The following is a 20,909-nucleotide window of genomic DNA, read 5'->3' as shown; positions in this document are numbered from 1 at the left end:
ATAATAATATTGTCATTTATAGCTAAAGAGACATATGATCAAGAAACTGTTTTATTTTACTTTTGTGATTAGGATAAACATACCGAGGGCCTCAAAATAGTACCTGGCGGGCCGCATGTGGCCCCCAGGCCGCCGAGTTTGAGACCACTGCTCTAAGTACTAAGTGTGAGAAACTAAGTAATGGAGGCTCCTTCTTAAAAACAGGAAGGTCAAAAACCTTTCGTATTTCAGCCCGTGGTACTTGTACACTGAGGACCTAGTTGTTCTCTTTCTGAAAACGGGGTATTTCGGTGCTTGGGGACAATGGGACAGGTACCTCAAAATGGGACATAAGGTCACGCTAGGTATGTCCCAATGTCCCATCGAAAAGTGTCATATCTTTAAATTGCAGGTTCTTGATTTTAAAATTTTTCATGAAATGGCCCCCGAGTATTTCTGGACTAAGATTTCCAAATATGTTCCCAAACATGTGTTGCATTTTCAAGGGCATAGATTCTTAGTTCTTCCTCCAGCTAGGGCTTTTCATCTTGAAAAGCATATTCTTTTTTTTTTTTTAATAATCTTTATTCATTTTAAAACACTTTCAATAAGTGGAAACAACATAAATTATACATTTAACACTTTAGACATCACTTATGATTTTACAAGATTCATACAGATCATTACCCTCCCCACCCATCTTTTATCATTAAAGTAACTATAAAATTTTTTCATATGTTCCAAGATATTTTAAACATAAGTTATACAGATGATTAATCAAACCTCAAAAAAACACTCCATCCTTCCCTCTTATTATCATCTATATATAAATAATTAAAAGACCTTATAATCCTCCCCCCTCCCTGGATGTGCATTTTATCTAACAACAAAATCATGACTATAATAATTCTACAAAAGACGACAATGGACCCCAGATTAATTTAAAGGTTTTTTATTCCCTAACAAATCAGCGTTCATTTTCTTATAATTGTAAATTAAACATAAACTTGCCCACCAGAATGTAAAGTTGAGATGATCCCAGTTTTTCCAGTTTCATGTAATCATTTATATAGCTGCAAGCTCAGGTTACAGCTCTGGATTAGAGAATGACATGGAGACAAATTCTTCCCCAGTGAAACTCATTTTCTTGTCCCATCCCCACAACTTCTTTTCCTGTCCCTGCCCCATTCCTGCAAGCTCCATCCTCATCTGTACAAGTCTCAAACCCTTTAAAATCCTAAGTAGCAACATTCTAGAGTTCAGACTGTGATGTCATAATGCCTCATTCCACCAATGCCAAACTCCGTCCTCATCTGCCCAAGCCTCAAACGCTTTAAAATCCTAAGCAGCAACATTCTAGAGCTCAGATTGTGATGTCATAATGCCTAAGCTCTGTCCTCATCTGCACAAACCTCAAACACTTTAAAATCACAAGTAGCAACATTCTAGAGCTCAGATTGTGATGTCATAATGCCTAAGCTCCGGCCTCATCTGCACAAGCCTCAAACACCTTAAAATCACAAGTAGTAACATTCTAGAGCTCAGATTGTGATGTCATAATGCCTCATTCCACCAATGCCTAAGCTCCGTCCTCATCTGCACAAGCCTCAAACACTTTAAAATCATAAGTGTTCGAGGCTTGTGCAGTTAAGGCAGCACTTATAGGAACGAGGCGGGGATGGGTCAGGGAAATTGAGCTCCTGTGGGGACAGGGAAAAATTTGTCCCCGTGTCATTCTCTAATCCAGAGCAGTAGACTGAGCATGCTTCTGAAGTGTGTTGCTATTTGTCTCTACTCATGTCATTATCTACTCTGATCACCCCTTCCAAGAGATGGATGGAGGAATGACAGCACCCTACTCTAATGAGAAAATTGTAATGTAGAAAATTCCAAGAAGCTCACCTATAGATTCTTAAATTCTTTCCCACAATCAAGCTCGTGCGGTTGTTACAAACAGTTATTACAGAACAGACCATCTATTTACATTGTGAAGGAGCCATATAAACCAAGGGACAGAGAACCTGGTGAAGTCATTCCTAATGGAGGATGGTTTACTAAATCTCACAGCTTCTTGTCCACATTAAACTGCAGGAAAGTATTAGTTACTGCTGCATCACAGTGTTTTATACAATATATTGATACTTACATGGTTCATCCTATAGGGAAACTCCTTCGGAAAGGCATACGAAAATCTAGTTTTTACTGCAGGACAAAAATAAGAGTGTAAGTAATGTTCTTTTCTTAGCCACCTTAACACCAAGGTCACAAGTTCTTTTTCTCACTTTCTCTAAATCAGGGGTGTCCAACCTTTTGGCTTCCTGGGCCACATTGGCCGAAAAAAATGTTTCTGGGGCCGCACAAATGCTGCAGCAAGACAGAGGAAGGAGCCGGCAAGGCGGTAAACACCCGGGGGCAGCAGAGGAAAACGCTGCGCGGCCCTCGGGCCACAGGTTGGACAACCCTATCCTAACTCTAGACAACTGGCTTGGGAATGACTGAAGAATTCTTCAGTGGTCACAAGCTGGAGGAGAAGTCTCTTGAGAAACTAGACCTTCAACACAAAAGCAGAGCTGGAAAAAAGAAAAAAAAAAAAAAGGGGTTAGCACCTTCCCTCCTACCACACCTGAAACAAGGCCATGGACCAGCAGACTGCAAACTCATTCTGTAAGGCCTCAAAAATATTTAAAGAGATTCTAAGACTCATGAGCTACAGTTACGTATCAACAACAAACCTCATCATGAAAAACTATTTGCACTGCACATATGCCAAGGTAAAAAGCATTAACATGCTGTATAATTAGAAGTCAATGACTACTGACACTCACCCAAGATCTGCATAGGAGAATGGAAGTACATGTAAAACTCAGCAGAGGAAAAAAAGATGCTCTCTAAAACCCTACCCTCCCAATCCCTTATAAAAAGTATTGCTGATACTAGTGGGGACTGACCATCACACAGCTAACAAGCACTTAGGGCCCGATTATAAGCGGCGGCTGAGAATTGCACAGAGGCGTCCTATACAGAATCACATCTGTCTCCCACTTAACCTGCCCGATTCCGTAACCGGCGCCCATATCACAGGCGCTGGTTAGAGAATCACGTTGTCAGTGAGCTGATCGCAGCAAGGGAATCCCCCTGCTGCGATCAGCTCAGCAGCTGTGGCAGAGAAACACCGCCCCCATGAACATTCCCGGAAGGAGGGAGGCCCACTCCCTCCTGCCAGAGCCCCTGAAACAACCCCAGCAGGTACCCCCACCCCAGCAGGAAGGATGCTCAATCCCTCCTGCCAGCACATCCCCCCCAAAAAAAAAATATCTCCAGCAGGAGGGATGCCCACTCCCTCCTGCTAACATCTCCCCTGAACACATGACCTCCCCTGGCCAATCGGAGTCTTAGAACAATCCCAGTGATTCTCAGAATGTACTGAGGAGGCCTAAGACTCCAGTTGGCCCAGGCATCTAAAGCCCCTCCTATGTAGGGGTTTGGAGGGGAGGGTCATGTGTTTGGGGGTGCCATCAGGAGGGAGTAGGCATTCCTCCTGCCGAGAATTTTGTGGAGGGAGTGGGCATCCCACCTGCCATGGACAGTGTCAGGAGAGTTCGGGGTGGTGGTGGGAGGGAGTGGGCAGTGAGGTTTGGGAGTCCCCTGCCATGGCTGCATCTATTTGAAATGTAGGCTAGCATTTTGCTGGCCTACATTTCAAGCACCTATCAGGGCCCTAGGGAGACGGGCTACTTAAGCTTGCCTAAGGCCAATTCCGGGTGAAACCACGCCCATGCCCAGCCTTGGGTGAGCTTAAGCGTCCCTAGGCGTCTCCCTGCACCCGTGACAGATGCCCACAGTGTAGGTAGCCTGTCTTGGGGGGGGGTTAGAAAACGGGTGTCCTGATTGGCTGGTTAGACAGCAGTAGGATGCCCACTGCTGCCTACAATTGGGAAGCCATTTATAGAAATTTGCCCCTTAGTTTTTGTATGTATGAAGCCAAGGAAAAGTATTAGTGGTATTTGATATGTGTTGCTTGGCTGAGGGCGCTTGAGGAATTGCTATTTTCAAAATGAAAAGGGGATGTTAAAAAAATGCCTGCAGTGGCTAAGCAATCAAAAACACGTAGAAGAAAAGTAGCACAAGCGTTAGTTATAATGGAGAAAGAATTTAGATAAAATATAGATCGGATTAATTTATGAACCCAAAACTTTACTAGTGAATGCCTAGTCTGCTGTATTCAAATAGTTCCTCACAGGTGAGTAGCAAGTGGAATTCCCCTCCCATTAATAAAGTAAATACCTTTCGATTGTTTTTAAATCTAGCTACATGCGCTTTTGTTTCTGGATTGTAATGATGCTTTGAACTATATTTCATATATTAATCACTGCAGGAGAACAAATATATTCTCAGTAGCAATGAACATAAGAATAGCCTTACTGGGTCAGACTAATAATAATAATAACAATTTATATACCGCAGGACCGTGAAGTTCTATGCGGTTTACAATGATTGGAAATGTTACAGGTTGAATGGAATAGACAAAGTACAGACTTAGTGACCGACAATTCTAGTGATCGTTTGTTGAGGGCTAAGATTGTACGAGTTGGTTTCCTAAGTATTTCAGGAACAGATATGTTTTTAGGCGTTTCCTGAATTCCCCATGTGACTGACAATTCTAGTGATCGTTTGTTGAGGGCTAAGATTGTACGAGTTGGTTTCCTAAGTATTTCAGGAACAGATATGTTTTTAGGCGTTTCCTGAATTCCCCATAGGTAGTAGGCACGAGCAATTGTTCAAGGTCTTTACCCCATGATGCTGCTTGATGTGCGAGAAGATGTTGGTGATGACTTTTAAATTTACAACCTCTAACCGGTGGAGAAACAAAGTTAGGGTGCGAGCTTCGCTTGTTTCTGTTGGTTGTGAAAGTGAAAAAGGCTGTTATGTATTTAGGGACTAAACCATAAAGTACCTTGAAGCAAAAACAACCAAACTTGAATTTCACACGTGCCTCCATCGGCAGCCAGTGTAGAAGTCGATAGGAAGGTGCTACGTGATCAAACTTCTTCAGTCCACAAAGTAGTCTAACCGCTGCATTTTGAACTAGTTGCAGTCACCGCATATTCTTCTGGGAGAGTGCCAAGTAGGCGATGTTACAATAATCGAGTTGACTCAGTATAAGGGATTGTATCAGAATTCGAAATGAGACGTCTACGTAAGCTCTGATGGACTGAAGCTTCCAGAGGGTGAGAAAGATTTTTCTGATCAAGGAGTCTACCTGGTTTTTCATGGTCAGGTTCTGGTCCAGTGTTACTCCTAATATCTTCATAGTGGGTTGAATGGGATAACTAAGGTTATTGATGCACATTGGTGCTTAAGTGGGTATGGCGATGCTCCATGGTCCATCAAGCCCAGTAGCCCGTTCTCATGGTGGCCAATCCAGGTCGCTAGTAACTGGCCAAAACCCAAGCCACTATTTGCCTGTCTAAGAAGCTGCATTCAATTCTCCCTCTCCTTAATGCCTGGAAGAAAAGAGGGCAGACAGCAGATGGAACTGGATAGAGTCCAGGAGAGGAAACAGGTGGAAGCCGAGGATAGACCAGTCAGAAGAGCTCTAAAGTGGAAAAGGAAATGAAAAACCTACTGCTGAGGGAAAGAAAGGACAAAGACCCCAGAAAGACTAAGGCCTAGGTTCACTAAAGTCAGCGATCGCCGCTAAATCTGTTTTCACAGGTTTAGCAACGATCACTGCTAACCGACCTGATTCACAAAATGGCCCACCATGTGTTTTTCCCCTCGATCCGGCCATGTAAATCAGTAAAACCCCATGCAAAATAGCCAAGCGATTGATTTACTTACATTGCTTGGCTATTTAAGGTCTGCCTGGGGTTTTGGTTTTTTTTTCATGGCACAGATATTTTGTGTGTATGACACATGCAAAATATATGCCCCATAAAAAAGAAAAAAAATCCCCCTAGCACTGCCAACAGCCCTCCCCCCCCCCCCCGATAATTGCATACACCCCCATGAGCCACCGTGCCCCCCAGAACCTAAAAAAACAAAAAACAAAACAGCAGGCGGGATGCTCACGCCTTCCTGCCACGAAGACTCACAATCAGGGACTTCCTAAGGAAGGTCCTGATTGGCTCAGACAGCTCAGGCCCCTCCCAAGGGAAGAACCCGAGGCATCTGAGCCAATTAGGGCCCTTAGGCCCCTCCCTGTGCATCACATGATGCACCGGGGGTGGGGCCTAAGGCCCAGTGACATAGCGACCAGAGGAAGAGCTGGAGGTGTTTTCGGTACCTCCTGCTCCCAACAGAAAGGTATGGGCACCAAGGCGGGGTGAGAGCACTGCAGTAGCAGGAGGGAGTGGGCATCCCTCCTGCCACTTTTTTCTGGGGAGGGCCTTCGTGGCAGGAGGGAGTGGGCATCCCTCCTGCCATTTATGGGGGGTTCGGGGGGGGAGGGCTTTCTTAATGGGACAGATGGTGCGCGTTTAAGTCACATAGAACATCTGTCCCATGCAAACTTGATAGTGAATTAATCGCCGTTTGAAAATCTGCCAACAGTGATTGAGTTGCTATCTTTAGTGAATCTAGCCCTAAGGAGAGACAAAAGGAAATGAACAAAAGCTTTGGTCTGGAATACAGCATAACTTACTATCTGCTAACAGGGATATCAAGAGGGTGCTGTTAGAACAGTGCCTCTGTATAAATATCCTTATAGACCACCTCTGAACTATGTAGGTAGAACCAGAGTGCAGCAAGGGAAGAGTCAGGGCAGTCCAGCAACATATCTGGAAACAGTTGTTCTAATATTCAGTCTACTATCCAAAAATACACTTACCTGGATAAGTAAAGGCCTACAGAAAACTGTCCTAAATTATCCAAATAGCAGACTGAGTATTGCCACTATCTAGAAAAGTTTTGGTGCTGACCACTATCCAGGTATCACTGGAGCCAGCATTTAAGAAAACACTGACTGCAATGGCTGAATCCTGGCCTAAAAGTGTTTAGAGACAATGAACCAATTAACAAGAAAAAACCCTGGAAGCCAGTGAAACCTATTATGACCTCTGAATGTGCCATTTACACATTAAACAAAGCTGAATTGGCTGACCTGGCTTCTCAGTGACTCATTCTCTTTTCTACAAGAGCCCTGACTTTGGTGAAAATGAATGGCCTGATATTAAAAAAAAAAAAAAAAAAAAAAAGCTAAGCTCCCAAATTCTGGCTCTTAAATTTGTGACCTATTTTCAGCCAGCGCTGGTTCATGGGTTATACCGTTCGAGATAAGAGTTGCTTTCCTTCTTCACACATGATTTGAGGGTTTACTTCTACTACTTTTGTGATTAGTGGTTTTTTGATTATTATATATTTCAATGATACAGCTCATGAAGCACACGCCTGCAGATGTAGTTTTTTTACACAAAATAGCAGGTAGGAAGGACAGGCGTAGGCAATTAAAATTTGGAATCAGGTTGTGGACCTGAAATAATATGGAAATTATAAGAGGTCCTAAAATCTGATCACCCACGATTACAAAAGATAGTAGCTTATTTTGTTCTATATGGGAACAGCTAATATTGAGGCTAGGCACACTTAAGTTAGCCTATGGGAGGCCTTTTCATATATTCTTTTGGAAACATCAATTTTAGACCCACTTTGCTCTACGCCACATGTCATTCTGGGTAGGATGGTTATACAATAAGGGGCTCATAATTGAAAGAGAAATACATCCCAAAACTGGCCTAAATTGGCACTTGGACGAACATTTCTCATAAACGTCCAAGTGCCGATACTAAACAACCTAGGCCTTCATAGTGCCATTGAACGACCAAAGCTAAACGAGGCGTTCGGAAGGAGTGTCAAGGATGGGATTTGGGCGGGACGTGGGCCGGCTTAGGGACTCATGGAGAGGAGGACCCATGCCCATAAGCCCCTGTAATCACTGCATTGATACTTAAACATGTGCACTCTCCTATACACCCCCAAAACCCTTTTGTACTGGCATATAAGTGGCTCCTGCAGCTATATGGGCTATTGGGGTGGTAGATATGTGGGTCTAGGGGATTCTGGAGGTGGTTTGGGGGGCTCACCATGACCTATAAGGGAGCTGTAGTGAGGAGAAGACATGGCATCCTTTATGTAAAGTTCACAGCAGTGCCCTGTAAGGTACCCCAGTATTTAGGTGCCATGTCTGGGTGTTCAGTCCATCACTTTGCAGACCCCTCCCACGTCCAACAGGGCTTGTTCTAGGTGTTTTTGACTTGGACGAAAAGTTGGACGAAAATGTGGTATAAAGATGGACGATTTAGCGGCTTGGACGATCAGATCGGCAGGACGTATAATTAGACGATTTTCGAAACAAAAAAAAGTTGGACGTATTTTTCGAAAATGTGTCTTAAGCTGTTTTTTTTACTTTGGACGACTTGCAAGTTGGACGTAACAGACTTAGACGTCCCTTTCGATTATGCCCCTCTATGGAAGTCCTCTTCTTCTTGGTTTACCTTTGTACCAAATTTAGAAACCCAAGCTTTCAGCAGAAAATTCATCCTAATGCGTATAAATTAAGGCCTCTCAAACCTATGGAGGGACTGGAGTAAATATAAGTAACTGAAGATTATTTTGTATTGGGAATTTATAAATTAAGGCCTGCCATCCATTTGCTTCTATTTACAAGACTAGTGATGAAAATCTGTGCTAAGCTCATAACCTCCACCTTGTGGTGCAGTAAAGGGAAGGGGGGTGGCGGTCCACCCCGGACCACTCCTTACCACTCCTCCCACACCTTCAGTTCCCCCCCCCACCATACCTCTAGCTCTGCACTGGTGTGAGCAGCAACTGCAACTGCTGCTCGTGCCTGCATCGGTTCTCCCACCGACATCACTTCCGGGCCCCGTACATGGAGAGCCAACGCGGGCAGCGAGTTGGTTATACTACTCGCGCAAGGGAAGTTAAAAGAGGGACGGGGTAGCGAAGGGGTGTGTGCGGCAGAGAGGGGGGGACGGTGGGTAGAGAAGAGAGCGGGGGAGGGGCACCACTGCTCTGGGTGCCTCTCACCCAACTCCTCAGTTGCAACTCACTCTTCATGCTCCTAAATTTAGAAGTGAAATTTAGAGTATAGCTTTAGGCACTCAGCCCTAATAAATTTTTAAAGGCAACAATTTAGGAACAAAGTTAGGAGAATAAATCCTTAGAATACCAGGTCTAAAGGGTGTACGCTAAGTGAAGGGACCAGGAAAATTGCCGAGGTCTTTACAAGGCAAAACATAATTGCTGCGATCTTTGTATCAACATAATTCTTGCAATCTAGAAGGGAATGGGGACTTGTATACTGCCTTTTTGTAGCTTTGGCATTCAAAGCGGTGAGCACTGGAGGATTGAGACTTGCTCAGGGTCACAGGGAGCAGCATCGGGATTTGGTCTGGGTGCAGAGGCAGAAGCTCTACCAGTGAGCCACACCTTCAGTCTGTCCCAGTATGGCAATTCTTATGTTCTTATGTGAGCCAAGTATAGGAAAGTGAAGCCATTGTGACATCACTGATGAAGTTGGCTTAGGCACTGGTGGAATGAGGCATTATGACATCACAATCTGAGCTCAGGAATGTTGAGTTTCTGCCAGGTTCTTGGGACCCGAGTTGGAAACAGTGATTTGTAGCTTTGGCATTCAAAGCAGCGAGCACTGGAGGATTAAGTGACTTGCCCAGGGTCACAGGGAGCAGCACCGGGATTTGATCCCACAACCTCTGGGTGCAGCAGTTCTACTTGTGAGCCACACCTTTCCCCAAAAGTGATACCATTACCCCTGGACTTTTTTTTTTTAATTTAATCGCATTAACACCATGGAACACAGTGAACCCTACCCACAACCAAAGGGAGCTTAACTTTCGGTCCATCTAGTTTTCACTTTTTTTTCAGAGACATTTGTAGCACTCTAGCTACCAACATTTTCTTTGCTCAGCTAATACTGCTCTGATCTCACCTGCCACAACTGTAGTGCAGAGCCGCGAGTAAGACAGAGCTTTAACAACTGGCTGTAAACTGCAGGATTATGAGCATAATCCGTTCCAGGAGCATGCTCGTAATCCAAAATGCTCGTTTATCAAAGCAAGTTTCCCCATAGGAAATAATGGAAACTCGCTTTGATACGTTCCCCCCCATCCCCCCACGAGAACCGGCATTGCTCCCCCCAAAGGCCCCCCTGCGATCCGGCACCCTCCCCCCTGCCGCGATCCGGCACCCCTCCCCCCCCGCGATCCGGCACCCCCCCCCCCCCCCCGCGATCCGGCATAGGCCTTGAGCATGTGCAGATGCTCAAGGCCCAGCAAGAAGAGGAGGCCGATCTTCGGGCACCGGCACCAATGCACAGGACATGCCGGTGCCGGTGCCCAGATGACAGTAAGCAGTGGCGGGGGGGGGGTGCCGGATCGCGGGGGGAGGGTGCTCATAAATCGAGCCATGCTCGGTTTACGAGGTGCCGATTTTGCGAATGTTTTGCTCGTTTTGCAAAACACTCACAAACCGAGGTACCACTGTACTAGCAAACAGATATGTTTTCATAAATTAATACTGTATGTCCTACATTGGACATTTCTGTAACAAACAGCAGAGAGCTGCGAGCCCCTTTTTCAAGCTGGCACCAGTGCCTCTGCATTATTAGCTCTTCATAAATCAGATGAAGAGCTAACTTAGGCCAGAGAAGTAATGGCGGAGATCTAAAGGAAACTTTACATCTGACAACAAAAAGAGCAAACAGGAAGTCTTTGCACTTACATACAGAAGTAGCTGCAGAGATCAGTCTGGTATTTGAAACAACACCAAATTCCTGGAAAAAGAAGTGAAGTCAGTCTGGGAGGCAAGAGCTCATGAAAATCCATCTCAACTGATTTTGGTTTTCTTTGTCATCAAAGCTTTCCCTAAGAAAATATCTACAGTTACAGAACACAGCATTAACATTCCAAAACATTTAAAACAAATAGAAGGAAATATATTTTTCACTCAATGAATAGTTAAGCTCTGGAATTCATTGCTAGAGAATGTGGTAAAAACAGTTAGCATAGCTGGGTTTAAAAAAGGTTTGGACAAGTTCCTGGAGGAAAATTCCATAGTCTGCTATTGAGACAGACATGGAGGAAGCCACTGCTTGCCCTGGATTGGTACAATGGAATGTTGCTACTATTTGGGCTTTTGCCAGGTACTTGTGGAAACAGGATACTGGACTAGATGGACAATTGGTCAGATCCAGTATGGCTATTCTTATGCTTTTAAGTTTAAAGAAGCCTCAGTTTGGAGAATCCATCCCTCCGCAGATGCAACATGACAACTTTTATATAAAATTGTGTCCTGGGCATGTATCAGTATAGAGGGCGCAAGAGCCACTAGAGAGGATAGTTCAAACATAATAACTGCTGGACAGGTCATACCTTGGCAACTAATGCCCAGTTTGAAAGAGTTAAAGGAGAACACCTCAGGCAGATATTTTTCAATAAATCATGGTACACAATACCTTGTATGGTCTTTAGATAACCCTGTTAACCATACTGAACTCCATGGTGTATCACGGCATACAAATAACATTTTATGTTATTTTATCAATCGAGAAACTTTTTTCTCCAATTTCTGGGATTCTTACTGCAGTGCAAAACCATCAAACACGTAAGTTATCAGTGAGATATCAAGATTTGCTAGGCTTTCTCTGGATAAACAGGGCCATAGGTGCAATGTTGGTATGGAAAGATTAGATACTCTCGAGAACTTATGGCAGCCATTCAGGGAGTGGTGCAGGGCCAGGCTGGAGAGCAATAAAGCTCGCTCCTGTCTTGTGCGCCACTGACCGCGAGGTCTGAGGCAGCCGTCCAAAGAGGGAGGGGCTCAGCAGAAAGCTCGCTCCTGCCGATACACTGCTGGACCACCAGGATTTAAAAAGGTGAAAAAAGGTACAGTATATACTGTAAGTTTCCCTGGCAGACAGCCGGGTGTTCAACTAAATTAGCTGGGTGGAGCGCCCGGATAAAAGACGCTAGGGAGAATACTGCACATCACAGTCTGTGACATAGTACTTGCTCCATAAGACGCACAGACATTTCCACCCACTTTTGGCGGGGAAAAAAGTGTGTCTTATGGAGTGAAAAATACAGTATTAGCGTCAAAATGTCAGTAACATCAACATAGCTGAAGATAATTAAATAATGTTTAATGGTAAGTAAGTATGACGACTAAGGGCTCCTTTTACGAAGCCGTGCTAGCGGGTTTAACACGCGCGACTTTTCATCACGCGCTAACCCCTGCGCTGGCCAAAAAACTACCGCCTGCTCAAGAGGCGGCGGTAGCGGCTAGCGCGTCCGGCGGTTTAGTGCACGCTATTACGCGCGTTAAACCGTTACCTTCATAAAGGAGCCCTAAGTATATTCCTTTACAAATAAACACGGTTAAAAAAAAATTATTGGTGAAATTCAAAAGCAATTGCTGAGAAAATGGCAAAAATCTCTAGGGGACTACTTTTATTTTGCCTCACCCTGTACATTAATTTGAATAGTAGTGCTGGAGTATAATGGAAACTAAAAAAAAAATAAAATAAAATGAAGCCCTAAGGTTTCTGAATTTTTATAATATTAAAAACCTCCAACATTTTGAAGGTCCCGAAACCCCATTTTTCTCAGCATGAATTTCTAGTGAATAACTTGTATTCCTATCACTAATCAGACTGATTGAACTCACACAATGTTAAATACAGTGATAATGGAATAGGGCACATGAGTAGAGTCTTGTGGTTGCACGCAGATGGCAACAGGTTAAAAAAAAAACCCCAAAAAACCAAAACAAACACCTTTTAACCAAAAGATTTCATACACCGAGAAGCTTTCAGGAACCACTTTCCCAAGAACGCTACAGATGGCACAGACTGGCACCTGTATAGATCCCAAAACAAAGCACTACTGCTGGTACTGGAATTAGTCGCAAACAGACGAAGTCTGTCCAATAAAAAGGTTATCACAGCTACAACCTGTTCATTTCCCTTTGTCTATCACTTGTGGTGGAACGGGAAAGCCAATCTTCAGAAAGCTTTGTTTTCAGGCTTTTTTTATTCACTTTTCAGATTTCTTATCATCAGCTACACTGAAATTCATACAGTGTTAGTGTTTCAAGGCAAACATTGTCTACTTTACCTTTAGCATACTATGTTAGAGGTTTTGCATGGAAATGAACTCTAATGGCGTTCTAGCAGCAGAGAAAGGTGGATTCTCTTAATGACTGTAAGCTCTATTGAGCAGCAATTCTCTTGTACATGTTTTACTCCTAGCGGAATTCTGCACAACTGGGCAGCACAGAATTCCCCATCAATGTAGAATTCTGCCCCTGTTCCTATCACCTCCTTGGGTCTGACCTCTCTCCCTCTGACCACGTCTGCCATAAGATCCGACATACCTGCGGGCCTTCCAAAGAAGCAGCAGTAGTGGCAGCCAGCTGGCAGAGGCAGCGCTGTGAATAGGCAGCTCGTGGCCGGCTTCCCTCTGCTGCATCACTTCCTGTAGATGCATGACGTGGCAGAGGGAAGGTTGGCCGTGAGTAGCCTGTTCACAGTGCTGCCTCTGCCAGTTACCTGCTGTCGCTACTGCTGTTCTGAGAGGCTCGCAGGTATGTCAGATCTCACAGAGTATGTGTATGTGGGGGGGGGTGTTGGTCAGTTGGAGAGAGGCCAGATCAATGAGGGGACATGGATGCTAGGTCAATGGGGGGGGAAGGAGGGGACATGGTTGCATAACATGCAGGGAGAGGAGAGGAGACATAGATGATGGATCAGTAAGTAGAGGAGAAAAGGGACGAGAAGGAAAGGGGGCCAGAAAGGGGGGCTGAGAAGAAGAGATGCTTGATCATAGAGAGAGGAAGAGAAAGAGACCATGGGGAGTGGGGAAGGGATTTAGGGTGCAAGCGAGAGAGGTGGTGAGTGGGATGACTATGCAAAACACTACAAATAAACTTTGCAGAATATTGAAATATTATGCACAGAATTTTCAAAATTTTTGCGCAGAATTCTGTCAGGAGTAATGTCTAATGTACAGGGCTGCCTAAGTCTAGCAGTAGTAGTAAAATTGGAAGAAAAAAACTCATTCATACCTCTACTTTGGATGCCAGAAACACACATGTTGGTGCCATTAAGACTGGGTCTATACTTTTGAGAGAATATCTGAAAGATGAAAACATATGTAAATTATCGGTGCAAAGTTCGTAAAGACTATATTTACGAACAGCCACTCAGTAAAGGCAGAAATGGTGGTGTTTATTTTAATCAATAACCTCCACAATTACAATTATTACAAATGCAAAACAGAGCAGCTCATCTTAACAACTGTAAGTCAGCAAATGTACTGCCAATCACACACCATCGCACTAATTGTGCCTACTCTGATTTTTGGTCTTTCCATCGTATATAACTGTCCCAAATGTTTTGGTAAAATTGTATGCATCCATGTTTCATAGCTGTAAGCTTGGCATGTCTAGGTAATTTGATACTTAGTACATGAGATAATTGCATAGGGGACATAATTTTCCATCATATAAATATGAATGACGGCAGAACATTTGGGGATTAGTAAGCTCTTTAATGATATATGGAGCCCATTGACTAATTTTGTTACATTATAGTAAGAGACATGTTTCCTTACACATCCAGGAAGGGTGTGTGGGGGAGGGGAATTTATTTTTGAAAGTTAAATTATTTAATTATAATATTGTATTTACATCAAATGTAGTATTATTTTAGAATGAAGATGAGGATGGGAGAAAATAATTGTTTTAATGTATAATTATATAGTTAATAGTGTGTGATCTACAGTATTTCTGATTTATCATTTCTATTACACTATAAAAGTTTGAAAATCAAAGATTTATTTAAAAAAAAAAAATTTAAAGTTGAGTCATTGTAGGTATATCACGTCATTTCCAATGCGAAGCCATAAGCAATTTTCCAGCTATAAACAAATAACAGGCCAAAGAATGTCTATCTTTCAGAACAGATGGTGGCTTCATTTGCAACAAACAGGCCTTAGCACTCAGCAGATATTATTTATTAAGAGCTTCTGTGCCACTACTAATGAGCTGTTTATAAGAGCTTCTGTAAAGGTGTTACAATACTGTTAGCTTTTTCTGAGATGGTTTTCAATACCAACACATTTTTACCATAATCAATCATCCTACTTATTTGCACACATAATCCAATCCAATCCTTACATTTATATACTAACTAGCTGATGCCCCGGCGTTGCACGGGTATTTAATTATAGCAATAACACTGTAAATGGATTCAAATAAAGATACTTTATAGTGGTGAATGAAATTATTTTTTTACAGCTTAATAAAAAGTACAATATTCAAATTATAATGTGAAATATTTGACAAAATGAATACAATACAACTAACGCAAAACGTGATTATAAACAACAATTTTAGATTCACCTCCTGGAGCAAGAACATATAAATTCTTGGGTGAACCCACCCTTGAGCAAGCAACATAGAGTTGTGGGCCGCGAGACCCCCAAAACATATCACCCCAGGTAGTGAGGGATCTGCATACCAAGTTTCGTTCAAATCGGTCAAGCCGTTTTTGAATTACTGTGAGAATGGCAGCGTTTTACTTTTTTTCCATTGACATGAATGGGTGAAATCTGATTTTATGTTTGTAGCTCCGCCCACGTGTGCAAGTGGGCCGCGAGACCCCCAGAACATATCATCCCAGGTAGTGAGGGATCTGCATACCAAGTTTCGTTCAAATCGGTCAAGCCGTTTTTGCGTGATCGCGGCACATACACACATACATACCTCCGATTTTATATATATAGATTATCCCCAGATACTGGGGCTCGACTCGGAACAACAGGACGGAAAAGGAGTCCAAGTTTATTGGCACTCGTAATACTAATTTAGATTAGTTATGTGCTCATCTAAGGACTGCTGAAAGAGAAGAGTTTTCAGGGGTTTCCTAAATAGATGAAGAACATAAGGTAATAGACCTGATTTCATAAGAAAGTGTATTCCAAATAGCCGCAAAAATGTACGTAAAAGAACAAGAAATATATCCCATGGCCTTAATACCTCTGACAGAAGGAAATCACGTTCTATACATACATGCTGGTAATTCTAGTTATCTGTACTTTGTTTATCAGGTATCTCTACTGTGTTTACCTGATCGTAGCTGGTTTTAAGAAAGGTTTGGACAAGTTCCTGGAGGAAGAGTCCATAGTCTGTTATTGAGAAAGACAAAGGGGAAGCCACTGCTTGCCCTGTATTGGTAGCCCTGTATTGGTAGCATGGAATATTGCTACACCTTGGGTTTTGTCCAAGTACTAGTGACCTGGATTGGCCACCGTGAGAACGGGCTACTGGGCTTGATGGATCATTGGTCTGACCCAGTAAGGCTAATCTTATGTTCTTACGTGAGCCAAGAATAGGACAATTAAGCCATTGTAAGATCACTGCTGAGATTGGCTCTGAGGCATTATGACATCACAATCTCAGCTCTGGAATGTTGCTCTGATTGGGGTTCAGGAATCCTGCTATTCTTCGAGATGCTGGAATGTTGCTACTCTTTGGGTTTTGGCCAGGTACTAGTGACCTGGATTGGCCACCGTGAGAACGGGCTACTGGGCTTTATGGACCATTGGTCTGACCCAGTAAGGCTATACTTATGTTCTTATGTGTTCCTAGTGGGGACGAGCCAGCTATCCTCTATGTATGTCTCGCCAGTGAAAATAGTGAAGCTCTCCAACAACTGTTTCTAAAACTCACAAATTTTTGGATATGTCCACCACAAATGGCAAAAGTCTCCAATACCACATTCTCTCCAACACAATACATTAACATTTGTATAAATTACATTCAAAATGTTTGGGAGTGTACTACCAGCAATACAGAATTTATGACCATTTTCATTGAGACAATATACTATAGAGACCTTCAACATTTGGAACTATGATTTCATGTATCTGTATCAAAATTATCTTCTAAATCTTGTTCCCATATCTTTATACAGTATGCTATTGATCCTGTCCAGGGCCTACTTTTCACAGCTTGCTCTAATATGGTTCTGCTAATAGCAGCTCATCTCTCATCCTCTTATACGGAAAGATTCGTAATGGCATATAATAAATGGAGTCCCTATTAGAGAGTTCATATTCCTCTCATATTACATCCCAGTGGATCGGTTCATAGACAACTCGGCGAAAGACAAAGGCGCGCGCCGACAACTGAGCGCAAGACGGAGGCGCGCGCCGAAGAAAATTACAGTTTTTAGGGGCTCCGACGGGGGGTTTTGTTGGTTAGCCCCCCCAGTTTACTTAATAGAGATCGCGCCGGCGTTGTGGGGGGTTTGGGGGGTTGTAACCCTCCACATTTTACTGTAAACTTAACTTTTTCCCTAAAAACAGGGAAAAAGTGAAGTTTTCATTAAAATGTGGGGGGGTTACAACCCCCCACACCCCCCACAACGCCCCCACAACACGGTGCGATCTCTATTAAGTGGGGGGTTCCCCCCCGCCCCCCCCCGTAGGAGCCGTAAAAACAGTAATTTTGTGCGGCGCGCACCTCCGCGCTGTGCTCGTCTGCGAGCGCCTTTGTCCCGACACGCTTTTGACCTGATACCCAGTGGATCATACCTTGATCTAACCACAATTGACTAAGGGTGCATAAAGCTCTTGCCCATCAAAAATAAACTCCCCACAAATGATCCATATATAGCCTCGGCATATACAACATCGCCGTGAGTGCGTAGACCTGTCTCTCCGGAAACATTTTTGTATAAATGCACAGCCAAGACTGCAGCAAATATCTTACAAGTGGTCTGGTCTCCCCAATAAGTACAAAGAGTTGCTGTTTGGGGAGCCATAGTACGGTCCATAATGGTATTGATGGCTTCCAGTCCATCATAGGATACAGTTCAAGTGTGCATGTGTGGTTTTCAAACTCCTTTATGGAATATTTGACTCTTGGAATTCCTTTAGATCCTGCTATTCAAGAATTACAACAATTCACAAATTAGCATTTCCTTCTCTGAAAGGTATTAAATGCATTGGGAAGCTTAGTAAATCTTTTTATTTTTAAATTGGTGAGAATTTGGAATGGACTTCCAGATTCTCTAAGACTAGTAGATCAATTATTTCAATTTCGAAAAAGTTTAAAAACCTGGTTGTTTTCACTATAGTTAATTAGATTCTTGCTGTCGTATAGTAATTTTAAGCAATTCAACATACTTTTTTTCTAACTTTTTCCATCCATCTAATCTAACCAATTTCTGTTTTTATCCCACAGTTTTTACTTGTTATGTTTCATTTTTTAACGAACTGTAAACCGAGTCGAGCTCCTTGGGAGTAGATTTGGTATATAAAATGAAGATTAGATTAGATTCATTTTTGCTTATATGAAGCCTACTACTTATAGGGAATTCAGGAAACGCCTAAAAACATATCTGTTCCTGAAGTATCTAAGCAGCTGACCCGTGCAACTCTTTCTCCACAATAACTGATCCCTAGAGCTGTTAATCACTTGCTCTGTTAAGTTCAATCAATTTGTACCATCTTTTAATCTTTGTAAACCACACAGAACTTCACAGGCCTGCGGTATATAAACTGTTATTATTATTATTGTTTTGAGATTTTACTGGTCCAGGTCTCCAGGATCTGTAGTCATAGAAACATAGAAGATGACGGCAGAAAAGGGCTACAGCCCATCAAGTTTGCCCACTCTGCTTACCCACCCCCTGTCTATGCCCTAATGAACCAATTTCCTTATCTTGACCCTCGTAGAGATCCCACATGGGTATCCCATTTATTCTTAAAGTCTGGCACGCTGTCTGCCTTGATCACCTGCACTGGAAGCTTGTTCCAATGATCAACCACTCTCTCTGTGAAGAAATACTTTCTGGTGTCGCCATGAAATTTTCCGCCCCTGAGTTTGAGCGGGTGCCCTCTTGTGGCCGAGGGTCCCTTGAGAAAGAAAATATCATCTTCCACTTCGACACGTCCCGTGAGGTACTTAAATGTTTCGATCATGTCTCCCCTCTCCCTACGTTCCTCAAGAGTGTAAAGCTGCAATTTGTTCAGTCTCTCGTCGTACGAGAGACCCTTGAGCCCCGAGATCATCCTGGTGGCCGTCCGTTGAACTGATTCAATTCTGCGCACATCTTTACTGTAATGTGGCCTCCAGAATTGCACACAGTACTTCAGATGAGGTCTCACCATGGCCCTGTACAACGGCATTATGACTTCAGGCTTTCGGCTGACGAAACTTCTATTGATACAACCCAATATCTGCCTTGCCTTAGATGAAGCCTTCTCCACTTGATTGGCAGTTTTCATGTCTGCACTGATGATTACTCCTAAATCTCATTCTGCTGAAGTCCTAGTTAAAGTTTCTCCGTTCAAGAAGTACGTCCTGCATGGATTTCCGCTTCCGAGGTGCATGACCTTACATTTTTTAGCATTGAAGCCTAGCTGCCAGGTTGAGGACCAACTTTCCAATGTAAGCAGGTCCTGCGCCATATAATTCTGTAAACTGCATTCACTTACTATATTACATAGTTTGGCGTCATCGGCGAATAGTGTTATTTTACCTTGAAGCCCTTGAGTCAGATCCCCTATGAATATGTTGAAAAGGAGTGGACCTAGGACCAAGCCCTGCGGCACTCCACTGGTCACCTCCGATGTTTTAGAGAGGGTACCATTAACCACCACCCTCTGAAGTCTGCCACTCAGCCAATCATTGACCCATGCAGTTAGTGTCTCTCCTAACCCCATCGATTCCATCTTGCTTAGCAGCCTGCTGTGTGGGACACTGTCAAAAGCTTTACTGAAGTCCAGGTACACGATGTCCAAAGACTCTCCCAAGTCCAACTTTCTTGTTACCCAGTCAAAGAAGCTGATGAGATTGGATTGGCAGGACCTACCCTTGGTGAATCCATGCTGACTGGGATCCCGAAGATTCCCTTCATTCAAGATCGTGTCCAATTTGCTTTTAATTAGTGTTTCCATGAGTTTGCACACTATTGATGTGAGACTCACCGGTCTATAATTCGCAGCCTCTGCCCTGCAACCCTTTTTATGCAGAGGAACGACATTAGCTAATTTCCAGTCCAGGGGAACTTTCCCCATACTTAGGGAGAGATTGAATAGCTCAGCCAACGGTTTCGCCAGGACATCGCTCAATTCTCTGAGCACTCTTGGGTGCAAATTGTCTGGTCCTATGGCTTTGTTCACCTTGAGTCTTGCCAGTTCACTGTAAACTTCACCTGGTGTGAACTCAAAATTCTGAAACGGGTCTTCTGTGCTTTGTGTTGCCTTCAACTGGGGACCGTGTCCTGGTGCCTCACAGGTGAAGACTGAGCAGAAGTATTCATTCAGTAGTTCGGCTTTATCGGAATCTGCTTCCACGTAACTTCCGTCCGGTCTTCTAAGGCGTACTATCCCGCCTGTGTTCCTTTTTCTGTCACTAATATACCTGAAGAAGGATTTGTCCCCCTTTTTAATGTTTTTTGCCAGAATTTCTTCCACTCGAAGTTTTGCCTCCCTAACTGCCATTTTGACCGCTGTAGACCTGGTCCTATATTCTACTTTTGCCTCTCTTTTCTCCGTGCGCTTTTAGGAGAGAAACGCTTTTTTCTTCTCCTTAATGAGGTGCGAGATCTCCGCGGTGAACCATTGGGGTTTATTGTTTCTTTGTCGTTTATTTACTGATTTTATGAAGTGGCTAGTTGCTTCATGTATGGTTGATTTTAGTGTTAACCACTTAGCTTCTACATCATCGGTCTCCGCTTGGTTCTGCAGCGTCTGATGGACGAAATCTCCCATGCGTGCGAAGTCTGTGCCCCGGAAATTGAGTACCTTTGTTTTCGTGTTTGATCTAGGGAAGCCTTTCCTAAGGTTGAACCATACTATGTTGTGGTCGCTGGAGGCTAGCGT

At 43.4% G+C, this 20,909-nt stretch overlaps 1 protein-coding gene across 5 annotated transcripts in view; it reads right to left on the bottom strand.

Annotated features, from left to right (window-relative positions):
* CCNC (cyclin C) overlaps window positions 1-20,909 on the bottom strand; it is a 105,840-nt gene that overhangs the window by 64,463 nt on the left and 20,468 nt on the right. For all 5 annotated transcript variants that reach the window (XM_033937910.1, XM_033937908.1, XM_033937906.1 and 2 more), the window contains 3 exons: window positions 14,080-14,149; window positions 10,738-10,789; window positions 2,126-2,181 (listed from right to left, as the gene is read on the bottom strand). In XM_033937910.1, the coding sequence (XP_033793801.1) occupies window positions 2,126-2,181; window positions 10,738-10,789; window positions 14,080-14,118 (147 nt within the window). In that variant the 5' untranslated portion in view covers window positions 14,119-14,149. The remainder of the gene's footprint in view (window positions 1-2,125; window positions 2,182-10,737; window positions 10,790-14,079; window positions 14,150-20,909) is intronic.

This window comes from Geotrypetes seraphini, chromosome 3 (assembly GCF_902459505.1).
Source record: "Geotrypetes seraphini chromosome 3, aGeoSer1.1, whole genome shotgun sequence".
In the NCBI taxonomy this organism is placed as follows: domain Eukaryota; kingdom Metazoa; phylum Chordata; class Amphibia; order Gymnophiona; family Dermophiidae; genus Geotrypetes; species Geotrypetes seraphini.
Note: the sequence above shows the minus strand (reverse complement) of the source record. Positions and strands in the feature narration are given on the sequence as shown.